Source organism: Branchiostoma floridae, chromosome 4 (assembly GCF_000003815.2).
Source record: "Branchiostoma floridae strain S238N-H82 chromosome 4, Bfl_VNyyK, whole genome shotgun sequence".
In the NCBI taxonomy this organism is placed as follows: domain Eukaryota; kingdom Metazoa; phylum Chordata; class Leptocardii; order Amphioxiformes; family Branchiostomatidae; genus Branchiostoma; species Branchiostoma floridae.
In genome coordinates this window covers 16,908,441-16,935,436 of record NC_049982.1, presented here as the reverse complement: position 1 = coordinate 16,935,436, position 26,996 = coordinate 16,908,441, and the positions used below count along the sequence as shown (strand labels likewise).

At 39.9% G+C, this 26,996-nt stretch overlaps 1 protein-coding gene across 1 annotated transcript; it reads left to right on the top strand.

Moving 5' to 3' along the window:
• LOC118414399 (protein SERAC1-like) lies at nt 1-26,996 on the top strand. Its single transcript, XM_035818427.1, has 17 exons — nt 1-172; nt 435-468; nt 767-906; nt 5,914-6,003; nt 6,619-6,777; nt 8,345-8,463; nt 8,882-9,007; nt 13,579-13,692; nt 14,871-15,036; nt 15,844-15,997; nt 20,501-20,678; nt 20,985-21,085; nt 22,319-22,416; nt 23,078-23,260; nt 24,229-24,378; nt 24,721-24,919; nt 25,630-26,996. Exons 1-17 carry the CDS (start codon nt 85-87, stop codon nt 25,646-25,648), a joined length of 2,118 nt encoding a protein of 705 aa, XP_035674320.1. The 5' UTR covers nt 1-84; the 3' UTR covers nt 25,649-26,996.

Here is a 26,996-nt window from a genome sequence, read left to right as displayed (position 1 = left end):
ACTTGCAACTTGAAGTCAAAGAGGAGTTTGTTTTGGAATCGTTTTACAATCGAATCACCTTCAATATACTCAGAATAAACGAGAATGTACAGCCAACGATTTTCATTTCTTCGTGAACTCTGCTCCAAGAGTTCTGGAGAAGACAGCAGGATAAACACCGCTTGGAAAATCAGTAAGTACGATTGAAGTTTACAGTGTCAGCTGCGATATCAGTAAAACGTCGTCTGCTGCACAAAATTTATGTGTGATGACAATAAAGCCTAGAAATAGTAGGATGTTCCTGTCAATAAGACTTGCTTTCACTATTGGCAGAATGTTCCTGTCAATAGCCACGCCGTAATTATAGAGGGCGAGGAAAAGGCCATAAAGCTGTAATGACCTGCTAGTTACTGATTGATATAATAATAATCATTTATGTTGATTTCTTTTTTTAGCAAAGATTGCTGCTTGGACATCACTAGTTGTTGGGTATGTATACATATTTCATATTGGTTTCTTGGATGTTTAAAGACAATGATTGGTTGATCAATTGATTGATTGATTGGTTGGTTGGTTGGTTAATTAATTATTCGAAGACTCTTGCCTCCGAATCCTCCTGAAGGCAATACACCTTCTAGTAATTAGCTTATTTATGTGTATATTTTGCATATCTCCTTGATAACAAATCTAGTGGCTGTTTATTGTTGTGAACCCTACCATCAAATACTATACTCAAGAAAATGTTGCAGTTTGCACTTTTTACAAATTCTCTTTTCGTTGCCACCAGTGGGGCATTTATTACAAGCCAAGTCTACAGTTTGAGGGATGCCTTTAGACACCGGACCAATGCTGTAAACAATGAGAACAGACCTTCCTCCTACATCTACCCACCTACCTCACTGCCAGCTCAAACACAAGAAACACAAGGTATAGAAAATTGACATCTTATGGTATTGGACCGGAGTTTCTTTTATGATTTCGGAGGTTGGCGGACAGCCTCAGGCCGAAGGGCTACAGTTCCGCTAGTAAACGTAGGACGCGAAACTTAATCAATATGGTGGAAAGCCGTTTACTGCCTCTTTCCGACAAACCTATTGGCATCGTCTGTTGCCTCTTTATTTTGGGTAGAATATGTAGTAAAATTTTGATTTTGGACCCGAAAACTATCATTTTTTAACACTTTTTTGATCAAAGCTGCTTGGAAGAAAACAAATTTTCCCAGGATAACGGCCTACTTGGCAGAGAAGCTACATTCTTCGTGTTTTTGTAAAATGAAAATAAAAAAAATTCCATGTGATAACTTTTTTGCAATCTCCGTTGAAGTAATACCATCAAAATCGCATGAAAAACGCTGCTATTTGGGTCATCAGGCGAAAAAAAACACTTCACCGTTGCAGCGGACTAATACAAAAATGGTTTCGCTGGCCGACCAACTACTCCTCGCACAAAAATAATACAACCCACGGGCTTTTCAGGAAATACGACAAATCTATGCTCAGCTATAACGATCACCAAGCAATAGGGAGCAAAAGTTACAGAGACAACAGCGCACTTCCGGCCTATTACATCACCCTTCCGCCAACTCCGGTCAGATTTGAACTCCGACCCGGAACCTTACGGAGACCCCAAAATTAATACGTAAGGGCAAAAATGGGCTTAATATCCAGTCCATTCTTACCCAGGCTTGGTTTGTCTTACGTTCACTGCCATGTGGTAGTGCCGTGTGGTAGCGCCATGCAGTAGCGCTGTGTGCAGACAATCAATAGTCATTCCTTTCAATTGAAAGCTCTGAATAAAGTTATCTCACATAAATAACGGCTTTTTTCGCCTTTGTGTGCCTGTCTGTCTGTCAACAAGATATGTCTGAATGTAAGAATATGTAAGAATGGCTGGTTCGATTGGTTTGACGATTGGTTTGGTGATTCATACTTGGCGTATTTGCTGTGACGTCATTGGCAGTCATACTTGGTGTGATGTCATTGGCAGTCATACTTGGTGTGACGTCATTGGCAGTCATACTTGGTGTGACGTCATTGGCAGTCATACTTGGTGTAATGTCATTGGCAGTCATAATTGGATCGTCTGGTAAAACATTGAGTATGTGGAATATCATGGTGTAACAAGAGAAGGGTGATGTACATTTAGCTCAAATGTGTACAAGTCATTGTAGTTTAGTGTTGTAGAACTTCCATTATCAAACTACATCTACTACTTTTCTACATAATTACTTTAAAAAAAAGATAAGCAACTCTATTCCATTCCATACCAACACCCAAGGAGCAAGTATTCAATGTCGCAGTGGCACGAGGACGAAGTGAAATCTAATCTTTGTGGGTTACATTATTTAGGGAATTCTAGCGCAGCTTGTTTTTGTGCCTTTTTTAACTGCTCAAAGTATGAAATAATGATGTAAATGTGGAATATAGTGCAGTAGATATCAATTTCATACAAATTGCCTTATCCAGATTATTTCCACTTTTAACACTCTAATATTGCTTAGGTTGCCTATGATTGAATAATGAAGAATTCATTTCTTGAAATGTAAAAAATATGCTTACTTTGGTTTCATACAAGATTTAAGTTAAAGATTAAGTAAAGGAAACATGCACTTTCACTGTCCAGTTATACCCATACAGGATATTCCAGGACCCATGTCATGTGCTAATAAGCTTCCATTGATGGTGTAGGACATATGTTTACATGTTGTTATTCAAAATATCCATTAGTGCCATTTCTGGGCTCCATTTATATCATGTCTTGTCTCCAGTCTTTTCTAACCTGCCCCAAGTGTCATTCTTGTTTGCTTGACATCTATACACATGAACCAACTGCAGATTTGAACAGATGGGAGGGTACTGTGTGATGACAGCTCTTAGGCCCCGTTCATGATGCAAAAAATGAAACAGTTTTAGCGGTTTGGCCTGGAAATCCGACAGCAAATGACAGACAATTTAGACAGATAGAGTTTTCTAATGGCAGTGAGGAAACTGGCTGTGGTTGTGATAAAACGTGTCTTTCCTGGCAAAGTCCTTAAATGCTGGCAGTGATTCAAGTACTTTGTCATTTTGTCTGAGTCTTTCTGAGAAACTTGTCATTGAGGAACTGAAGAGTTACATTAGTGTGCCTAGAATAGCATGATGCACACTGGATTGGCGGTAATGGCTAGAGCAAATAGGAATGGAAGTGATGATGGATTGCTTAATTGATATTTTGGGCTAATTTACATTTTTCTTGCTGATAAACAGTCTCATCTCATTAGTCAGTATTGCTTTCTATTAGTGTTATCTTTTCCCTTCCCCTGTCAGTGTGTATAGCATAGGAACTTGCATCTTAGATGGCAAAGTCATTATGTGCATTTTCTAGGCAACATGTTTTGAAAATCATGTGATGAGCAAGTGAGGGACCGTGGCAGAATTTGGGTTTTACATGTAAAGCCAAAATTTAGCAAGATAAAGAATACTGAACTGAATTAAATGGTGTTTCTGTTGTTAACTCCGGGCATGAGACAGAAAAGTGACAAAGGGCATGCTAAGGCCATTGCTCAAAACATTTTTACTCATGATCTGAATCAGCTGAACTGATTTGGGGCACATATTATTATGTAGCGGTGCCCACTTCTATCCACTTTGGGTCATGTCCGTATGTTCGTGGTATGTTATGCAACAACCATTTCAACATAAAAGCATTATCCTGATTATGCTCAAGTAATAAACATCATAGGTTTTCATACACTAGAAAGATCAATGTACTTTGACTTCACTAAAGGTTACATCTTCACGTACTGAAATACAAACATGAGTCAGTAATACACAATCCTCCGTGAAGTAACAATTAATGGTGTTTTCTGAAATATTACATTACCTATAAAAATGCAGCAAAGGGATTGTGAGTTATATATGTGGAGGTAAGGACATGACAAACCACAATGCATCCTTAGGGAGGTGACCCTCCTTCCAGAGGCAATGACATCCTGTATTTTCATTCATAATCATTTGCATAATTGTGTCTGTGAGGAATGATTATTTATTTCCAACAGCCACAAAACATTATGCAAATGGTTGATTTTGTGTCCTCATGCACCACTTTATAGTGATTAAATTTAGAAGAATGAAATGTGCAACTATCAACACTTTTCCTTAAGGGGCCATTTCCAAATTTCAACCATGAGTAGTAAGTTGATCTTCTGAGATGGTTTTGACTGAGTGTTCTCTTGTCAAGTTGATAGGAAATATATGCCTGATATATCCAAGAAACGTGCACAACACTACTTCATATTTTTCATCAATTATTTTCTTGGTATGTGAACAGCTGAAATATTGGTCTTGTAATGTGTAAGTGCAAAATGGAGCAATTGTATTAGAAACTAGTCAAAAAGATAGCTTGGATCAATCATACCATAATGTCACAATCTGTATGCCTGCATTCATCAACATGGACTGTAGAGGTGATTCCACAACTGACCCAACCTTTTTTTATGTTACAAGATTTATCCTCTTTTTAAACAGGATAACGGAAAAAAAAGTTTTGGATCTAATTTCTCATTTTTATCAGTTTAAGTCATTACATTTGTGAAGGATCCATGTGCCCATGCATTCCTTTGAATTCATAGTTCTTTACACTTACAGCTCGATAGAGACCAAGGACCAGGTCTCATTATGAGATAATTGCTAGATGTGTCAGTTTACCAGAACTAGGTCATCTGGTACAAGAACTTTGCTTTATCATCCAGGTCTTTAGTAGGATAGCAGTACAGTAGGCCCTTCCTGTAATGACCACAGTTTGTACCTCAGCGGCTGCCCCCCTGAAAATTGGGGGCATTGCCCCCCAAAAAAATCAAGCTAAAACCTTGTGTGTTTTTTGATGATGGAAATTTCATTGAATCACGCTAGTTTAACGGCAAGGTTTACGCCTGAAAACGCAAGAAATGACATTTCAGAGAGTCCCGATTTCAAAATTTCCTTGTGACGGCTCGCGTCTTCGGCCATGTCAGCGCAAGACAATATGTTGCGGGAGTGTCGCTCTCAGAACCCTTATAAACTAATAGAAATTTTGCTATCGTACTTAGCTTAGTTAACAAGCAGAATGTGGCCCTCAGATGCAGGAAATGATGTTTCAGGCGGTCAAGATTTCAAAATTTTCTCCGGACCTCCCTAGCGATGACTTGTGCCTCCGGCACTCACAACGGCATGGTGAATTTGTTGAGGCATGGGTCATCGCCTCAAACATCTCTTTCTTTGACAAAAATATCATTAGATTTAGCATAGTCCGTTAGCAAAATTTGTCCTTCAAAATACAGAAAATGGCGTTTCAGAGGGTGCAGATTTTAAAACTTCCCCAGACCAACCTTCTGATCGCTTGCACCTTCGGCACTCGAAATCGTGAATATATTTTTGGGGCATCGGCCTCGCTAAAACCATGTGTCTTTCTAACAGAATTGTCATCAAATTTAGCTTAGTCTGGCAGCAAAATTTGCCAGTCAAAACGCAGGAAATGGAGTTTAGAGGGTCAAGATTTCAAATTTTCCCCCGGGAGCATGCCCCCGGACCCCCCGAGGAGGCGCGACTGGTTGCGCCTTCGGCGCTACATGTTCCGCAAAGTTCTGTCAGTGAAAGTTCGCCCCCCCCAAACGAAATTTGCTGCCGCCGCCTCTGACATATCACTGGAAGAAAGGATAATGGATAAGTAGCTGATTTGCAAAAAGTAACAACTTGAAAGTGGGGCAACCTGAAATGTTGATAGCGCAACCTGACTCAGGTTGCCATTTGGACAACCTGGCTAAAAAATGTATTTTGGGCACTGTAAAGGTAAAGCGGCAGCCTGAGGACATCACTTTTTTTATATCTGATAGCACAGTGCAACCTTGCCATGGCTCACATTTTATACCACTTATAAATATGATACCGGTAGTAATTCTAGCCCCAACTTTTGTTGCAGATATTGCAACGGTGGAAGGTGGCAAATTTGAACCATCTGCAAAGGTGCCAAGCATTCCATTCCCAAATCTTCAAGTCAGCAACAACATTTGTAAGTATGCAAGAGCTTTCTGAAATTTACTATATTGCTTCAGGGCATTGTGATATTAGATCCTATGATATTTCATACCACAAATGTCATTAACTAGCAGATGCAATTACTTTGTGGCCTGTTTGAGATTTGATTTCTGTTATTAGTGTTAATGACATGTTTCTCTGATGTCACTCTTTTAGTTTTAGATTACATTTTTCATAAGATATTAGATGAAAGGAAGAAGGAAGATAGATCTTATTCTAAAAAGTCTAATACATACAGCACATTAACTGCATTTCCAACACTGGAGAACAACTCACACAGGTCTTAATGTGCTACCTCAAGTGCTACATGTAGCTGTTGTCACAGCAGTCTTTTCATATTGCTATTTTGATTGATTTCTGATTACACCCTGTTGATTGCTGTCAAGTCCATATTCCATAGTACATATAAATGGTAACACTGTCAACCTGTACAACTAGATAAAGAATACCAATTCCCTTTGCCTGTAGTGACCACCTGTCCAGACACCTGACCAGATTTATCGGTTCCCTGAGAGTTCTTCTGTGGCAATTTTAGCTGAATTAGAAAACCTGTCTGATCTTGCTTTAATGAATTGTTTCCCTTCTGCAGTTACCAGCTGGCTGCCCTGGGTCCCCTCCCCCCTGGCACGCCCCAAGATGCATCAGAGACCAGATGATCCCTGGAGATTCCTGAAGGCTGCCCAATCTGAACACCGAGCCACCAGGCTGGAGGGAGTGGAGAAACTAGCATCTATCAAGCATTGGAGTGGTAACACAGTGTTTATTTCAGCAGCAAAGCGGGTCAATCTTGTAGTGTAATACTTGATTTTAAGTGTAATGCTGATATATAGCTAGCAGTACAATGCAGGTTCCTTACAACTAGCATTTTCAGCCAAGCGCAACAGGTCACCTCTACGCTTCTCGATAAATGTGTTGGGTTCTGTTTCAGGAAGAGGTTTAACACCTAAAGCTCTGTTATACACTGTTATAACTTATATGCCGGCTTTACATCCCATCTAGAAGGACAAATCCAACGCCCACCAAAGTGGTGGTGCTCAAGCCTCTGCCCTTTGGATCCACAGAGTATGATCCTTATGGCAAAGCTTGCACTGCAGAAACATACATTCATGTGAACTTGACAGATATAGTCATTAGAACACCTTTGCTAGAGATTGGAAAGGAAACAATCAGCATCTGCTTAGTAATCCATGTCTGTCCCTCAGTGGCTTTCTTTCTTGCTATAAATGATAGTGTTTTTTCTGGCATGGCTCCTACTCCTAGGTTGGTCTTCAGTTTCACACATTGCTTTCCCTGTAGATGCTCAGTGAAGACCTAGGGCAAAGGTGAAGCAAAAATGGAAACAGTGCCAAGGCCAGAGTAGTTGTACAAATCTTGCATATGAACCTATGACCTCTCAGCCAGCTAAGTCCTAGGGACATCTTATACAAAGACAAGAGTAAATGTAAGTCCAAGGTTACTCAAGAAACAGGTCGTTGACCTGAGTGTACACTTTTGGGTAGTCAAACAGACTAAAACTGAATCACAAGCCCAATTGACATTATCAAAAAGCATACATCAGCCATTGAATATACTGTGAATGCATTTAAGTTCGCGGGGATTTTATTTCGTGGTAGCGGGAAAAGGGACTTTTTGCGGTGGTTTTAAGTTCACTGTAGCGCCATGCACTGAAGTCCCTTTACTGCCATGGAAAAATGTTTGCGGTGGTTTTAAAAGTTCGCGGTGAAGCGGCCACTGCGAAAACCGCAAACATTAAACCACCGCGAAAGTTTCTGCATTTACAGTATAAGCCTGTATAGTTAGCATTCTCAGTGGGAGAGGTAACGTTTCATCAGCCAATCTAGTTACCTTTTCTTTTGTGATAAGAAAACATGGAAAGCCTATCTCCTTTGTGGCTCCTCTTCTGGTACCCTGACATAATACCTGCTGATACTGCTAGTCTGTGTTAGTGAGTGGACAGTGAATGTGTAATCTGGTAGATCCATGCATTACTCACACAATCCAGGCACCTGCTGTTCAGCACTATTGTACTACAGGATGTGGCAGATCCATTCATCTTGCTTTCAATGATGCCAGATAGAACCCAGGAATCATCTATATAGGTCATCTGTACCAGGGGTTGTTTTAAAAGCTTTCTTTTGGCAAAAAAATGGGAAATGAATTTCGTTAAGGAAGCATCTTTCCCATAAAGACTGGGGAGCTACCTTTGTTGTCAGATGCAATTCCAGCAATGTTTTTATCCATGTCAGCATGTCAGATTGCCACAGCCAAGAAAATCATGACTTTGTTGACAGTTCTTCCCTTTACATTCCTTACAGATTCCGATTACCGGGCAGTTGCACAGGCTCTCGATAACCGAACCCTGATTGGTCTGGCGAGGTCACATGATCCAGACTCCAGATTTTTCTTACCACCACCCTCTCCACCCAAAACAGGTGTAAGTTGGTTGTACATATTGCTGTGTAGATCTTCAGGAATAGAGCGACTTTTCTGTTGTGTCACTGCCTTATAAAAATGAAGTTAGAAGTAAAAGGTTTAACTCAATGTAGAATGTATATATCCTCCTTGAAAATGTTAACTTGAAATGCAAAGTACTTTTCTTTTAACTTAAGCGTGATAGATTGATATTCGTCCAGATGTCTACCATCTGTGATTTTTCTGTATTGCAACATATTGATGGCAATTGTTATTGACAACAAAATCCCACCATTAGTTCTATGAAGAACAGCTTGGTAGAACTGTTTGAGCTGTATGTCACATGCAAGACACTGTATCAAATAGGTGTTACATTGTTACATTGGTTAATTTATAATGGTACATCGTTTTTTTCGTAACGTTACATTGCACCTTTCTAGGGCCTGCTTGAAGATGAACTGAGGTCATTGTTAAGCTCCTTACCTCGAGATGGGATTGACAAATGCACACTGCACTTCACATCGAAGGCCATGCAACATGGCAGAGCAGCATTTGCTGAAGACAGGGTAAGCCATGTCATAGCCTTGCTCTTTATTTCTGATGCCACTCTTTGCAGGGTGCATATTCACTTTTGTGGACCCCAAATTGGAGCCATTTACCCTATTTTTATTACTTTTGGAGCACCAGTGCACCTACATACACTTGTACAGCATATGTTATCAATGTTTAAGGGTAAGAAAAGATAAACTTTTATTGTATTGCAGTAGATTTTATTGCCGTGCAACTTAATTCTGTCTTGTGCAGCTAATTTTTTTTGTAGCAGCACAGTGGGGGTCCCCCCAAAAAATATATTGGGAGGGGTTCATTTTTCTCACTTAGTCTAATAGAAATTACATGAAACTTTACTTAGTCTACCAGCAAAATTTTCCCCTCAAAATGCAGAAAATAGGATTTTAGAGGATTTGCTAAAAATTGCACCCCCCTAATTAAATTTGCTGCTGCCTACTTGTCTTAAAATAAATCTCAAGCTATGTTATCAAATCTGGTAAGCTGAATTTTAGCTCTGCATTGTTTTATGAATTTTAATTCTTTAATTTGCTATTTGTAGATAAGAAATGACTTAGACTGATCCTAATCCTGAGAAATCTCTATATTTCTTCTCATGCTGCAATCTGACTTGTTTGTTTGTTTGTTTATTTCGATCTCCAATTAGAGTTACAATTATTATCATAACTCTATTCTTCCTGGAGTCGTCCATCAACATTACAAATTAAAACCATCAAATAACATAAAGTCAACAAAAGTACATGTATACTGTATGACATAAGAAAAACTGAAGTGAACTGATTACAAAAATGTAACATAAACTCAGTAAACAGAAGTAATGAGGAGGGGTCAGAGGTCATAAGTAACAAAACATCAATCGTTGAAACCATAAATAAAATAACCAAATGGGTGTAATTAACAAAGAAAATATCCACAACACAAGTCAATTATCTACATCATATCAACATACAAATTCGTCTACCACCAATCCTGCAAGGGTTTGTTTGTGTTGATTTTTGTCCGGATCCAATTCACAATGTGTGTTTTGAAAATGGAAGGTGAGGTTGCTTTCATTTGTGGTGGGAAAGTGTTATATGACTTGGTGCATCTATACAAGAAGGTCCTTGTCAAGGCCGCAGTTCTTGGCTTAGGTAATCTAAAACCACCACTTGTCGCAAGACGAGTGCTGTGCTCATGTCTGCTACTAATGTTTTCTAATCTGCTATACATAGCTCTAGGTTCCTTAGATACTAATAGCTTGTTGAACATAGAAAGAGTGCCTGTGTACAATCTTTCTTTAACTGTTGGCCATTGTAGTTTACTATGCATATAATCAATGTTCTCATTATAGCGCGCATTAAGAATTAGTCTAGCTGCCCTATTTTGCAGAATCTGTAGCTTGTTCAAGGAGGTCTGAGGGCAGGCAGATAACAAGCAAGCACAATAATCCAGATGGGATAGCACTAGTGCCTGCGTCACCATCTTTAGCGGTCCATCCACAATCAGATGTCTAGATCTCTTAAGCATTGCTAGTGAACCAGTCATCCTGTTCAGGACTTTGTCTGCTTGCTGTGTCCATGTTAAGTACTGATCTATAATGAAACCAAGTAGTTTTGCTTGAAATACTTGTTCAATCCTTTTGCCATTCAAAGAAAGCTGTAACTCTGGGTTGCTCCTTAATCTGTGGCGACTTCCCATCAAAATCGATTTTGTTTTCTCCACATTTAATACTAATTTGTTTGCTTGTACCCAGTCCCATATATGGTTAAGTTCGGCCTGAAGTGTGTTTTGTATCATAGAGACATTTGGGCCAGAAGCGGAAGGAGTGGAGTCATCAGCATATAACTCTATGTTACAGTGAGTTATAGCAGTGGGTAAATCATTGCTATATATACAAAAAAGTAATGGCCCCAAGCAACTCCCCTGTGGAACACCACTCAAGCATTTCCTGTGTGATGAGACTCCACCGTTAACACTGACAGCCTGTGTTCTATCTGTCAGATAGCTGTTGACCCAATTGACGGCCGACTGGACAAACCCGTAGCTCTTTAGTTTGGCTAACAACACCTTGTGGTTTACCACGTCAAAGGCGGCGCTGAAATCCAAGAGCACTGCACCTACAAGATTGCCTTTGTCTACTTCCTCTCGCCATCTGTCTGTCATTTGCACAAGAGCACTAGCAGTGGAGTGATGCATCTTGTATGCATGCTGGCGATCGGACAGAATGTTATTAGAGACTAAGTATGACTGGATTTGATCTTTACATATTTTCTCCATTAATTTACTTATTGCTGGTAGGAGACTGATGGGACGGCTATTTGGACCATTTAAGGGAAGGGCTTTGTTTTTTATTAGCGGAAGTACCTTAGCACTTTTCCACTGTGTGGGGAAAATCTCCTGTTCAATAGAACTGTTGAATATGTGGCACAAAGGGGTAGCTATGTGGTCGGCAGATATGTGTAGTAATGTATTATCGATATTGTCAAAACCTGTTGAATAACACTGGGGAAGATATGTTAAAAGCTCATGGACATAGTGCACAGTTACTCTTTGAAAAGAGAAGGAGCATTCGTTGGATTTCATAATGTACTTGTCAATTGGTGCAGTTATTCTTGTAATATCTGGCTCATCTCCCTGAGTAAGCCGCAACACTTTGTTTACAAAATACTCATTAAAGTGATCGGCAATGTCCTTAGGCTTAGTCAAAATTTTACCATTTGTCTCAATAAATTTAGGTGTATCACATGTGTTTCTGCCTAGTATTCCATTTATCACCCTCCATAGTTTCTTGGTGTCACCATTACAACTGTGTGTGTCAAGTAATTCTCTGTAATGTGCTTTCTTTTTCTTTCTGTTTTCCCTCACAACAACATTTCTCAGTCTCTTGTACACCATGTAATCGGATGAAAGACCTGATGCCTGTGCTTCCTTTTTTGCATCGTCCCTTAGTGTCATCAGTTCTCGGAGGTCACCGTCGACCCACTGGGCTGGTGATGACCTCACGGTGGACTTCCGAACAGGGGCGTGCTCATCCACAACTTGTGTGAACAAAGTCATGAAGCAATGTAGTGCATCGTTTACGTCCTGCTCATTACTTACAAGGTGCCATGGGACTTCTGAAATGTCTTGTAGGAATTTTAGTTGATTGAACTTTTTGTATGATCGTTTGTGAGTGATGGTCGGCTGTCCTTTAGGAGGTTTTGTCTTCCTAGTTATATACACCAGGTTGTGATCAGTGCACCCTAATGGACTAGATTTAGCACATGTGAATAAGTCTGGTCTGTTTGTGAATAGCAGATCTATACAAGATGATGTTTCAGTGCCATTAACGTTTGTGCAAATTCTAGTTGGATCTTTCACCATTTGTGTTAAGTTGAGTGAAGACAGTTCTAAGTTAAGTCTTTGTTTCATTGTACATGTATCACTTGACCAATCGATATTAAAGTCCCCTAAAATCATGACTTCCTTGTCGCCGTTAGATACTGTTTCTAATGATTGCACAATAGTGTTAAGGTATTCTGCCTTAGCACTGGGAGGCCTGTAAAGGCAACCAATAAGTATAGGTTGTACATAGGGGAGATGAATTTCTGTCCATAATAATTCAATGCCATTGATCTCAAGGTCTGCTCGTCTTTTATGCGGGATGTTTGAATTGATAAATAATGCCACTCCACCCCCTCTGTTGTTACGGTTACTGTTGACTTCCATGTGATATGTAGGTGGTAAGTTATAATGTAGTTGACTGTACATGTAGGTTCAATTCCAGCCATACTTTTTTATAATCTACCAACCCTGACCAATAAAGTTAATGCTGGTCAACCATAGGTTTCAGCACTGTCAAACGTTTTACTTTAAATGTCTGAATTGGACTGTACAACTCTAATTGTACCTGATCCAACCATTTGAGGTCAAATCATGATAGTGTATTAGTATGGCTTGGAATTGTATATGGTTGGAGTCATGTTGCAAACCAATTTGAGCCATGCCATACTTTTGTGTCAATCTACTTACCCAGACTGAATAAGTTAATGCCTTTTTCCTTGTCAACCACAGGCCAAAGGAAGCCAATGGTTGCACAAATCTTTAACTTTCCTGAATTGAGCTATTCAACTCTATTTTACCTGATCAAACCATTATGTGGTTGCTGGTATTTGATATCATTATAGTTAACTATGTAGTATAGCTTAGAATTGTTTATGATTTTAGACTGTTTTAGAAATGAACATGAATGATGTTGTGGATTGCCAGTATAATTAGTTGCAATGCTGATTTGCTGGTTCAATTTTTGGTTCACCGTAAACCTGCTGCTGGCTCACATATACTGTGGCAAATTCCATTATGAACATCTTTACAAAGACTCACATACATGACATAGGCAACAGTTTTCAGCTTTGGTTTATTGATGGTGTAGAAAGAGAGGAAAAGAAATGTAGCAGAGCTTTCTTTTCCTTTGGGATTCCCAGGGCTGCAGATAGACTACCATAACTATGCACTGTCATTAATAATTGTTCTAAATGTGCTCTATTTTCTCGAAGTATAGTGTTATGTATGTCTAACCAATAGAAAACTTTTGTGCCATCTGTGATTTCAGGGAGGATTGTGGTGTTTTGGAGGAAATGGCCTGTCCTTTGCACAAAGTCTCAGCAATGTGCCTGAAGAGAAAGTCTTGTCCTTCTGTCTTCAGGCATTGGTCAAACACTCAAAGGTAGGTCCTACTTCCTGTAATAGTTCTGCCTGTCTTTATGTCTCCTTCAAACCTGTCTCTTGACAGTTAGGTTGTTGTTGTGTGTCCTATACTGTCATTTGAATGAGAAACGTACTCTTGCAAGTATTGATAAAATTATACTAAATGATATTCATATTACCTACCATATTTATTATCCTAATCATGTTCCAACTCATATGCTTGTTCCTGACTGATTCTGGAAATAAGATAGTCTTCTATCAGACAAAACAACCTTGCTCTGGTCATAATGCTAGATGGTTTTATTGATGAAATGTAGCAACTGTGGTCACAGTTCTTGGTACTGAGTAAAATTTGATAACTCTGATTGATACCTATCACACACATTTCTACTGTTTTTTTTTGTACTGAATTCATTTTACATCATATGGCTTTGTGTTTGCATAATAGTTAGTGTATTTGGCACAAATCCACAAGTCCTAGTTTTGACTCACCTGACATGCCATAGAGGCTGTTCCCTTGGCCAAGGCATACCTGGCTTTTGTTGGGGAGGTAAAAGGTGATTGAAGGAGAGGGTTGGGCTCGGTCTTGCAATACTGTACCCTAGACTCAGTGGATAACTCACTGCCACTACATTTCACACTTCTTGTTCCTCTTGGCTGAACATGTTTGCACTCACAAAGTGATATCTGTAGGCAGATATGACATGGAATGACATTCACACAAGCATTTCCTCCACACCATGGTTCCTGTCCCTGGTGCTGAAAAGCACTCACACCAGCATTTAAAATCATTTCCTTGCTGCCTGATACCATTACCAGGCACTCAATAACATTAACAATCATGTAACCTGATAGGTCCTGTCCTTGGTGCTGACAAACATTCACAGTAGTGCAATATGGATTTGACCACCATTTATGAATAGCATCCATGTTGACCTCGTCACTCTCACCCCTCTTACTGAATGACATTTATACCAATATATGGGTACTCCCAATATATGGGTCTGAATAGCACTCATGCAATGGATTTGGTTACCGGTATTTCTGTCTCTTGTCATTGAATACTTCCATCCCTATTAACTGCACTGACTTGCAGATGGCATTTTTCCTTCTTCTTGGTACTGAGTGATTTTTTCCTCGTCACTCTCATGTTGAATCCATAACCCTATACACAACTGTCCCTCCCTGCCGTACCAGGTACCATCCCACTGCTCAGACATTGTGAGGCTGGGAGGCTTGCAGCTGCTGCAGAGAGCTTACAGGTCCAGCAGCCATTCTGCTCAGAAGATCCTCCGCAACATTGTACGAGTCATAGGCAACCTGGCTGTGCACGAACAACTGCACCGACAAATCATACAAGCTGGTACGGACAGCGGAAATCTCACTGCTCTGAAGCTTATTTTGACTTTTGATAAGGATATTGCTGCAGACTCAAATTTTGGTACTGATATTGTAACTCAAACTCACTTCTGTAATATTGAGAAAGGCTAAAAATGAGTGTCAGTATTGGTCACGTGGTAGTTTTAGCCATAAAATGTTGGTCCCTGTAGTAACGAGGAAGCTTTTGGTAACATGTGATTGTCCATGAAGTGATCCCTAATGGCAGTAACATTTATATGTCTCTTTTAAATGCTGTTCAGGATGCGACTTAGATGATACTTAAATGGTCATGTCAGTGTTCCATTTGAAACCAATGGTTAGACTTCAAAATGGTCCCACTACCTTGTAGCTTTCAAAAGCTAGCATAGAAATTTACACATGCAGGATACTGTCAATTTAGATTCTTGGTTCTCTAATTTCTGCAGAAAAATTAATGAAGCGGGCAGGTGAAAGAGGGAGCAATTGAGTCATCTGGTGATGGCTAGTACCAAGGAACCACAAAGTCAGCAGACAAGGCTGGTCAACATTTCAAACAGCAACAAAGTCTTAATTCAACATATTGATAAATGGAATAACTGTAATAAGTGGAGAAAAAGACTTTCTTCAACTATTGATTTGGCGTTCTGTGATGGATCGATGTATAACCATTTGTGTGTCAAAATTCAGTGTAAGAGGAGTCAGTCTAACCACAATGAAAATCCCTTCCTCAGCATTAAAGTCACGCAGTAGACACTGTTTGTGCTGCAAACTTTCCCTGTAGAGAAAACTCAATTATGTATTTTTTTTATAGGGTGGGTGACTATTCTATCATCTCTGATGAAGAGTGATCACATCTCCCTGGTCACCCATGCTGCTCGAGCATTAGCCAATTTGGACAGAGACACCTGCAGTCCTGAGAAGTACCAAGATGGGGTTTATCTGTTTCACCCTCAGGACAGGTCAAGGTTAGTGTAACTTCAAGTGGATAGCACAGTGGACTCCTTATTCAAAGGTTCAATACCCAATGGTGATGCAATAGTGGAGTAATCGTTTTTAGGGTGTATGTCTGGTTTTGTGTCTGTGTGTCTGTGTTTCTGGATGTTGCCTGCATAACTTTTGAACCTCTGGATCATATCATCTGTAATGATATTGGGTATGTGAGTAGTTGTTGGGAAGATGAAAGTCAAGGTTACCTGGTGTGTGACCTTGTTGAATAGGTATTTCCCCTTTTAATTTATTTTTTCCTGCTGTAGTTTGGATCAAGATGGATGCTTGCTTTTAAAGGACTGTAACCCACGTATGGGATACATGACTCCAGTGGATACTAGGTTTTGTAGCCTGGCCTTGTGACCCAGAAGAGGGGTTGCTAACCGTTGCACACCTCTCTGCATACCAATTGGTTCTTTTTCAATAGCGCTTTTCTTACACTTGTAATCGGGAATGCAATGCACTGTTTTTTAATGATACACCACTGCAAAAACACTTGAATGGCATCTTTGGGAAATTTAAAACTCTGCTATGATCCCGAATGCCATAAAGTCCTCTTACCGGGTAGATTGACATGGGATTCCCACAGACTGGACATGAGTGGGAAGCCTTCTATGATATCAAAGGCATTTCCTTTTACAAAACCACCAGTTTCTTTTTTAATCTTTTGGCCTTACTTGCTCATAACAAAGTGTGAAAATGAAGTGTGCATTGAAGAAATTTGAGTGCACCTATGGCATATCAATATCACTTTGGATTTGTGAATGGCACAAAAATCTCATTCATGTAGCTTATCATTTGATGTAAAGAAGTCTGTAGGGGTTTCTTCTTTTGTGCTGATGTTGATTGATGCTAAGATTGGTACTGAGCAGCTGCTATCCAGCAATAGCATGTCTATCAGATTACCAGGCACCATTTTTCTTCAAGATTAGCACTCTGCTCTTTCCTTTTATCATCATTGCCTGGAAGGTTGGCTATGCTAATGTGCCAGAAAAAGCCAGTTACAGTAACTTAAACTCCCAGGCTGAGGGCATATATTTTTATTGTCTGAGAAACACAATAACCAGTAGACTGCACAAGTCACTGTTTTAGAGTTAGTCTTTAATTTGTGACATAGGAAAGAGTTGGACCAACAGGTGAGTATCTCTGTGCTGGTTATTTTACCAAATAAACTGCCGAATGTTTTGTAAAATACTGATAGACATATACTGACACACACGAATGTTTCAGCACCTTTCAACAAAGTGCTGTGGGCATATAATGTGGCATATACAAATGTCTGGGCCTGCCTTTCTCCAGATAAAGAGACAATTTGCTCCACACCAAAATGGTCGGACTGGTGCCACATAAAGCTAGGATTAACCCACAACAGAAGCTGAGCTATCCATTTGGTGTTTGCTTTCAATCATGTTTTCCATCACGCATGCTACCCTGGCAACTATTGCTCAGAAAGATGACTGTACATGTATATGATTTAGTACTAGAAATTCAAACCTGCAACCTGTGATTTTTCTGGAATAAATCAGGATTGTGGGTAAAAAAAGCACAAGCAACTTGCAATAATTTTGCCCCCTACAAAATATTCAGCCCCTGATACTGTATTATGAATTACAAGTTGGCCATTTTGCAGTGAAGCAAAGCCAAGGTCACTCATGCAAACAATGCAGGTCACGATTCTTGTTGCAAGGTTCTGTAACGACCCATTTTGATAGGACAATGCTTTTAAGCAAGCTGTGATATATGTGAACAGTTATATAGTCTGTTTTAATACGGATTGTAAGTAGTGTTCTTAATCCAGTTGCCACAGAAGATGAATTGATTACTCAGCACACAGAACACTAGGTCATGTAATCCTCCTGCACTAATGTTTGTCCCAGTATCAGATGCTTAATTCTTGTGGCATATTTGTAATCATTGTCTTTCATACCTTAACTGATAGAGTGATTGTCATTACACTCAGCAATTTTTCAGATTTTTTTGTTCTGCAGTCAGACACCCAATCAGTACAGTGAGTGCCACGTGTATCCATTAATAGGATTAAAAGGCAGTGTTGCCACTCAGCCCACAGTGAAATAGGTCTTTGTAAGCTCAAATAAATTTGTGCTGGATTGACTGGGAACATCTCTGTTGACAGTTACTGTAGTCATGATGAGCCACACAAGGTTGTCTCAAGGTTGTGACAGGAGCCCATTTAGGCAGCTTTTTAACAGCGTTATTCAGTTTCTGTATCCCTTTTTGCTCCTTTTGTACATCTTTCTTGAATGTTTTTTTTTTTACACCTGGGACGTGATAGCATTTAATATGGGTTTTCTGGACCAGTTTGCATTTTACAGTATCCCACAGGCCTCTACTTGTGCCCCCAGGCTTCTGTAGAAGAATTGGAATGTTTTTCACATATGTGCCACTATCAAATATTTGAATTGCAGTTTTCACAATATTTTTATTTCAGGACACCAAATTTTCCCAACTTATGGCACATTTCATGACATGAACAGATTTCAACATATTAGTAGTGTATTCTGCATCACCCTTAGTCTCTGTCTGACTGCTGCAGGATTGCCTGCAATCTGAAGGGCAATCTTGTGTGTGGGAGGGTAAAGACCTTGGGTGATCTACCATGTCATATTCTCAACTTGCTAACTTCCCAGTTGCAATACCTACCACTTCAAAGTCAAGTACAAGATGAGAAGGAAGTTGTGCCATGATGATCTGGAAGTGCGCATCTGTCTGTGGTGTAAGGAAATTTGTTTAGCTGACAAACTAATGGACAATATCTAAGAACATTTACATGGTAAAAAAAAAAATAGCTTACGGTTGCCAACATCCTGTCATCTATTGTGTTCACAACTGATTGGTATTCATCATTCCCCATGATTTTGATGAAAGGGTATAGGTTTGACTCTGCTGAAAAATTGACACAACATGTCAGATATATTCTGGCTTTTGCTCAAAATAACTCATGCATTTAAAAAAAGGCAGAGGTACAAAAGTATCCAGTTATGAATGCTGGTAAAATAGATCCCAGTCACCATTGATATGAAGTTTATGTCATAAAGAGATAAGAGCTGGGAGATAGTTCAGTCTGATGCTGAATGCCATACCAGAGCTAGGATTCATCATCTATAGATACCGGTAGGGACCAACACTATTTATCTGTCAGGGTAGAGATTGCGTTCTGTCAGAATTCCCAGTTCAACCGATAGAGATTCCTATCAAACAGAGCCTAGGATGCTAATGCTGGGAATGTGTTAGGGTGGTCTCCATTCATGGCATCCATATAATCAAATCAAATCAACATGGCCTAAGTGAAAATGCTGTGATAATGTAAAGAGCAGTTTTACATATTGATGGATACAGATATAGATCTGAAGTTAGATGCAGGAAACTAGCAGGTTAACAGTTGGCTCTTTTTAGATTTTAAATTTTTAATCTAACTATAGATGACTACAAAACAAGGCTCACAGGCCTTTCCATGTAAAGAGAGTGCATAAGCCTAAAATAAGATATGACAATTTATTTTGAGCCCACATTTAGACAGTATACTGATTTGACAGGAAATCTATAAAGATGTAAGGAAAGTGGCAGAGAAGAAGAACCTCTGGTCAAAAGAAGGGTCCCTGAAGGTCTGGGGTGTACATTATATTGGTGATGTCCTTGGTGCTGAATGGGTATTGACTGTATATAGTATCTGTGTGACCCTACAAAAACTTGTCATGGCCAACCAAAATGCCCACTTGACTAGCCTTGAGCATAATGAGCCTGTTGCACACGAGTGTTTGGAAAATACATGTATATCTGCTTGCTCCTATTTTGGTGAAATATAAGGCTTGTCTAACCTTTCCATCATCTATGTCCACCAGTGAAGGTTAGCTCTCATCAGCCTCAGCACTCACGGGGTTAGTAGTCATTTAGTAAGTAGTCAAAAATTAAATTCATTTTTGAAAGATGAATTGGTCATAAAGCCAGGAAAACTTGTTTTACAGACTAGCTCACCTTCATTGTTTTCTAAGCATATTGGATTTCACTCCTTTAGATATGGTGCAGTAGCAGAAAATATTGATGTTTTCTATTACACAAAGGCCTTCCTCAATTTCAAGAAAGGACCAGCATGATATTGAATTGTTGCTAGAATGAATCATGATACCATCCCATTTTGGTTTGGGTTAGTAAACTTGCACAGAGATCTAAAGATGGAGCAATAAACAGCATTGAACTGTCAACAATTGGGCCAAGGTATGTGTAACTGCCTGGTAGGTTTTGGCTTGTTGAGAATAATTTACCAAGGGAGTGTGGCCATCATAAGGTCCCATTCAGTTAAATGTTAAATGGTACCCTTCCCAAAGACTCACTCTCCTGGACTCACCTAAATTCTACTATCCATGATCCTGTAGGGAGGCTTTGTGGAGGCTAGACTTTGGCAATATTATTTTGTCAGGCCACATTTCTAAGCATCTGTCGTCTTTCTTGTGTGTATTTTCCAGAGAAGCTATCCGAGCAGACATTGTCTTTGTGCATGGTCTGTTGGGTGGAGCCATTAAAACATGGCGGCAACAGGACAATGCAGACGACCACCCAGAGATGGAGAACCACACCCACTCAGAGATGGAGAACCACACCCACCCAGAGGAAGGGGAGGAGTACACAGAGTGCTGGCCTAAGGTCCATCTTCTTTTTTGAATGAATGTTCAAGCCTTTAGTCTGCTAGAGCCACACAAAGCTGTGTTGGTGTCAAATGGGTTCATTTCCTGTATGAGAAGAGTTTGGGCCTCATTGTTTATCCCCTCTTTGAATAATTTTCTTTTAAATTATTGAGGAATCCATGATAAGTTATCCTGATCAGAAACAAATAACAACCAAAGTAATGAATACTGACAAAAGCACCTCGTCATCAGATGTACAAAATGTAAGATGTACTATTTGCCATGCTTGTAGAAATTGCCTCAATGTTGCCTTATGTCTCCCCAGAGCTGGTTAGCGAAGGACTGCCCCAACCTGCGGATCCTGTCGGTGGAGTATGACACCCACCTGAGTGACTGGCAGCCCATCTGCCCTGTGGAACAGGAAAAGTGGGACATTTTCATGCCTAGCTCTGTTTTGTGTGCAGTGTTTCGTGTGCAGTCAAACTGTCCAAGAGCACCACTCAGGAACCAATAAAGTCTGGCCTATGTGGTCACGGTAGACAGGATTTTTAATGCTTGTCTCAATGGGAAAAATTAGAGTACCTAAACTTTGGCTAAAGGTCCAGCAAAATGCAGCCAATTCGCCACGTGGTCATGGTGTTTAGGACGCCACTTGTACAGGTTTGACGTTATATAACAGCTAATGCAGTAGTCAAACATTCAAGTGGCTATGCATTGGTCAAATATGATGTGAAAGTTGTGAAACATGAATATGGAAATCATGCAATGTTAGATCAAAATTCACCTTGGTGTATTCACCTTGGTGTATTATTGCAGCCACTAGGTACCCAATCTGAGTAATGAGGCTGTTTACGTGCTTGAGGCACCTCCTCAAACACAGGACCTCCATAATAGAACAGTGAAGCACATGTAGTATTGTTTTTATTTGACAGAATCTTGATGGACAAATGTTATGGCCATTCAGAAAGCAGTCTATTATGGACAAAAGTTAACAATTAGGTCACATCATGCATAGTTTTGCTATGTGGCATTGGTGATGGGGTATTTGGGGGTGGTAAGCCGTTACAGGTTGTAGCAGTATCCTTCAGGGTTAGTAGGGTTTGTAGCCAGCACCCGTCCTTCCGTCCTTTGACGGAATTTTGCAGCTGAGGACAGGAAAAAAACTTGCCCATTCCGTCCTCTGTGACGGACAAAAATCAATATGTTTAGATATATTAAAACTGTCTCCCTTGTTTAATTTTTTAACAAAACAGATGTCGTTGAACATCTAAGTCTACCAGTAAAATTTACACCTCAAAATGCAGAAAATAGTGTTCCAGAAGGTCTAGATTCAAAAATTTTCCAGCGAGCATGTCCCTGAATCCACCTCAGAATGTTGCCCCTTCAGTGCGACATCTCACGCCATGGGTTCTCAATAGGATTCAAAATCGAGGGGACGGAAAATGATTTCAGGCTGGCTACATGACAGGTGTGTAGAAACCTGTTCACTGGATGCATGATTGCATTTAGATATTGTTGGCAACAGCCTGACACTTATAAAAGAAAACTGCCCAGGGAATGACAGGAAGGTATTACTTCTATTTTTGCCCATGGGATACTAAGGAGATTGTCCCTGTTGGGGGCTATTCAACATTCACAAATTTTCATCCATCCTTGCAGGCGTTCCCTAGCCAACCGCAGCAGGGAGATTCTGGAAAAGTTGAAGGCCGCTGGTGTAGGAACCAGGCCCATCATCTGGGTTACACACTCCATGGGGGGTAAGTAGGACAGGAGAAGGTCAACCATTCAGCTCAAGGATGCTGCCTACATATATGACTCCTTGATTAGCCCGTATTTAACCTTCTTGATTAGCCTCATTTCAGGTGTACATGTAACTATAGAAAAGCCTCCTTTTACGTACAAATAAAGGAAAGCCTCATTTCATGTACAAATATAGGAAAGCCTCATTTTACGTACAAATATAGAAAAGCCTCAGTTAACGTACAAGTATAAAAACTTCATATAACAGCTTAAATCTGTGAAGCTGGAGTTGGATTACTGAGAACCAGTTCAGTGGACAATAAGCGTAGGTTTAACAGAGATAATCTCAGTATGAATTGAGCTGATTTATGTGGTCAGTTTTATGAACTCAGGGATATCCTATTTTGATGATTAAGAGTCACACACAATGTTGTTACCAGTATTACCAGCAGAAAACCCTGTGTCCTTGACCATAGGTTTTCATAGAAGTGATTCTTCGATATCTCATATTTTGGTATAGCAACACGCCCACCCTTTACAGGTATCGATGGCTTTATTTTTGGTGTTCTGTATTCAAGACAAATTGGCTGGCACTGGCAGTTAATGCAGTCCTTGCAGCTCCCCCTTGCTCTTTGATCCTTGTGATTGTCCCAAGATACATGTTCCCTTTATTTGTAGGACTGTTGGTGAAGAAGATGCTGACGGATTCCCTGCAGGACAGCAGTTTTGGTGACCTTGCTGATAACACCAAGGGCATCCTGTTCTACAGCACCCCCCACTTTGGCTCCAGCCTGGCTGCCTACTCCACACAAGTGCGCTACCTGCTCTTCCCATCTGTGGAGGTGCGAGAACTCAGCCATGGTAGGTTTAAACCCAAACAGGTGTTTCTAAATATTCAGGTCCATGCGTATTGTTCATTGGTGTTTTACTTTGCACAGGTTTTCTTTTCTTGCTTTGCTCCCTGCAAGTTAAGGCCCCGTTCATGATACAAAAAATGAAACGGTTCTATCGGTTACTATCGGTTAGGCCAGCTGCAACGGATAAGTTTTGTCATCATGGACGGTCCGAAACGGATCTGAAGCGATAGGAAACGGTTTGTTCGGAACCTCCTCGCGAGGTAGTATTGAAACGGTTTCTTCCTTATCCGGAATTGCGAATTTGTATCGTGAACGCAAAAGCGGCGCGATCCGTTTTACATCCAGGCATGTGCGTTCATATTTGGTGGCGCCACAGGGAAAAAGTACAATTTTTAATCTGTCATTCGGGTGTTTCGGCCGTGTTTTCAATCGTAAAATTCGTTTTTATTATCGGGCCGCCTCCTAGTCAAGTGAGGAGCCAGCAGTCCTGATATCGCAAGAGGAATGTGTCAGGAGATCCAGTGGAAATATCATAGCATGGCATATATCGGGACCACAATGTTTTCAGAGGCATTTTCAAGGTCATAACAGAACCCAGCTTCGAATACAGTAAGACATTGGTTCAATTTCGATCAAAGACCAATAATCTGACACAGAAGTACAAGTTTGGGCAAGATCACAACAACCTCAGGGGTCAGAGGTCGCATTACCGTGCATTACCATGCCCTTTCAAGGAACTGAAACGGTTTGCAAGTTTGTATCGTGAACGCAAAATGCAAACCGTTTCCTGTCGTTTGCTGTCGGATTTCCAGGCCTAACCGATAGAACCGTTTCATTTTTTGCATCATGAATGGGGCCTAAGTTATGGCTAAAAAGTTCTCTAATGATGGCAATCCAATTTTTTCATCCAACATACTCCACTCATTTTATGATGTATGTAATACTTAGTTCCTTCTGCCCCCATATGACCAGACAATGCTACCCTGAAGAAACTACATGAGGACTTCACAGTCTTTGTGGACACGAAGCAGGTGGACATCCTGACCCTGGCAGAGACTGTGCCTACAAACATCGCCCAGGGAACAACCATTAAGACACTCATTGTGCCTCTCAAGTCTGCAAGTCAGTTCACTGCTACTTTGGTCCTACAAAACTGCATGTTGGAAACATCTTAGTGAACCATGCGGCAAGGCTTTTCTCATACTGTATACTAGTACATTGATATGCACATGATTTATTTCAAAAGTGATAGGGTTTAGATGTCTGGAAATGCTAACTCTATGACAAAATATAAGGGTGAAGTGGTACAAGTTTGAAGTATGAAGTTGACTGACAAAATCATTTTAAGATTGAGAAATATGTATTTGCTCTTTGTGTAAAATACAAGTACTAGGCTGCTTGAAACAAGACCTTTATGAAGTTATTGTTATTTTACAAATGTTATGTTTGGTGTTGTTCCCTCAGATCCAGGTTTTGGAGAGTTCCACCAGGTGGATGTGAACCATCTAAATGTGTGCAAACCAGAGAACAAAGACTCTATCCTGTATGAGCTGACACTGCAGTTCATCCAGAGGAACGTGCCCAAGTCCACCCTGGCAGAGAAGCTGGAGAGACAGATGGAGGAGATCATGGACAACGAGTACATCTGGAGACACATGCAGTTGTAAGTCATTCTGCTAGGAGGCGCAGGGAGTACCAGTAACACCTGCATGATGTGTGATGGATGATTATCAATTTTCATTATCAAGCCTGCTGATGCCACTGCTGCTACAGTAACTCAATGATTTTCATGCATCACTAATGATCTTTTTTGTGCTATCAAAGGCATCAATGTCCCGGTACTCATTGGATGCATGGATGTCCCCTTAGAAACACAGTAGGATATACATATAGTTGCAATGTTGATGATGATGAGTGTTGTTAGATAAGAAATTTATGAGAAACTTTCACCATCAAAAGTCTTTCAACTACTAATGGTTGAATGAATGAATGAATGAATGAATGAATGAATGAATGAAACCTTTATTTATACTGGTGATGCCCTGTTGGCCATTGGCCGTTCTTCCCAGAGGACCAGTTAAGGGTTCACCTGCATGTTGAATTGTGTGTAGCTCTGGCGGTCCACAAGGATGCCTTATCATTATGATGCACTATTTTATGGATTCAACACTTGGAAACGTTTCAAATGACTGCGTCCAGCTTGGTAGTAGGGGATTACTTGGCATGCTAACTGGATACTACACAAAATATTTACATCAATCTGTGTATTTTTTGTTTTGTTCTTTTGCTACAATGTGTAATATGCACAACCTGCTTGTTCTTGTCAAACTTTATTTTGAAAGTTTTGAGGTTTAGTTTTACTTTTTGTTTCAGCTTGAAGTCAGATCGATGAGTGGTATACAGTGGAACCTGTTCTGAACATACAGGTGTGTACAGTGTCATAGGACTTAACAAAGGACAGGTCAGATGTTTTAGGCATGCACATGGGTCACTGTAGAGGTGACCTAAGAAAGTTTGGTGCTAGTGTCTAAAGAGATTGGTGCCGGTAATGCTGCTATGGTAATTGTCCCATATATTTATGGCCAAACCAACTTTACTCTTCAAGTGAGCTGATGAAGATACTTTTCATATACATTTATAAGACAATGACTTGCAAAACTGAATTTAGAGCATGCACTCTACAAAAAATGAAATGAGTAAACAGTCAAACTTAATCTCCAGGCAGATCTACCAGTGGCCAAGTTTACTTGGCCAAGGGGTGGCTCAGAACACTCTTTGGCCAGCTAAACTCTTTATGCCACTGGTAGATCTGCCTGGAGGTTAAGTCAAACTGTGTCACTTGAGTCGAATTGTTCAAAATACCTGAGTTACAGTTATATTCATGTATGGTTACTGGATGAGAAGCAATGGATAATTGTGGCAACTTTGCATAAGTGCTTGTGCTTTTTCAAAATACATTTTTCTTTGATTACAAGGTATGATAGCAGCTGCAATGCATTATAAACAGTTTTTATATATTTTTTATCAAAGATGCAATGGTTTTAGAGAACAAGAGAGTGAACATTTTAAACAGTCAACTTAAATCTACATTTTGTAGTTACTTTAAAATTTTGCTTTGTGTGCAATTTGTATATTTCATTGCTTTACTTTGCTTTCAATAATTGATTTGTTATTAGACTTAATAAGTCGAGAGCTACTTTTCTAAACTCTTTTTTGCATGAATATATTCTGGCTAATTTTGAATTTTCATTTTGCAACATGTATACACTGGTTATCAAATTCCTGGCTTCATAAAGACGTGAGGCAATCCTTTTAAGTTAGCTTCTAAAGAACTTGGCATAGTTCCAACGGATATCATATATTTATGGGTTTTCAAGAATATTCTGGAGAGAGGTGAAGATGGTTTGTCACCCTACCAACATGACATTTGGGGATTACATTGACTACCTAACAATTCCTGGTCCAGAACCCACTTTCTAAAATAACATTTGAAATAACCCCCAAAACTCTTTTTACCTCAGATGTGTCTTCAAGAGTTTGCCATGAGAACAGGGTTTATAAGCATGATATTTCCTTTCCAGAGAGTTATTGAAAGTTTTATATTTGTGAAGAAATGGATCAGGAATGTTGTAACTTGTACAGATGTTTCTGTAGTTAGCGATATTTTACTGAATTTGAAAACAATATTTGAGCAGAGTTTATCCATATTCTATGACCAAATAAAGCAAAGATGTTATCAA

Coding starts and splice junctions, on each gene's coding strand:
- LOC118414399 (XM_035818427.1), top strand. CDS start 85: ATGTACAGCCAACGATTTTCATTTCTTCGTGAACTCTGCTCCAAGAGT. Junction 907..5,913: donor TCAAACACAAGAAACACAAG/GTATAGAAAATT, acceptor CTTTTGTTGCAG/ATATTGCAACGGTGGAAGGT. Junction 15,998..20,500: donor CACCCTCAGGACAGGTCAAG/GTTAGTGTAACT, acceptor TGTATTTTCCAG/AGAAGCTATCCGAGCAGACA.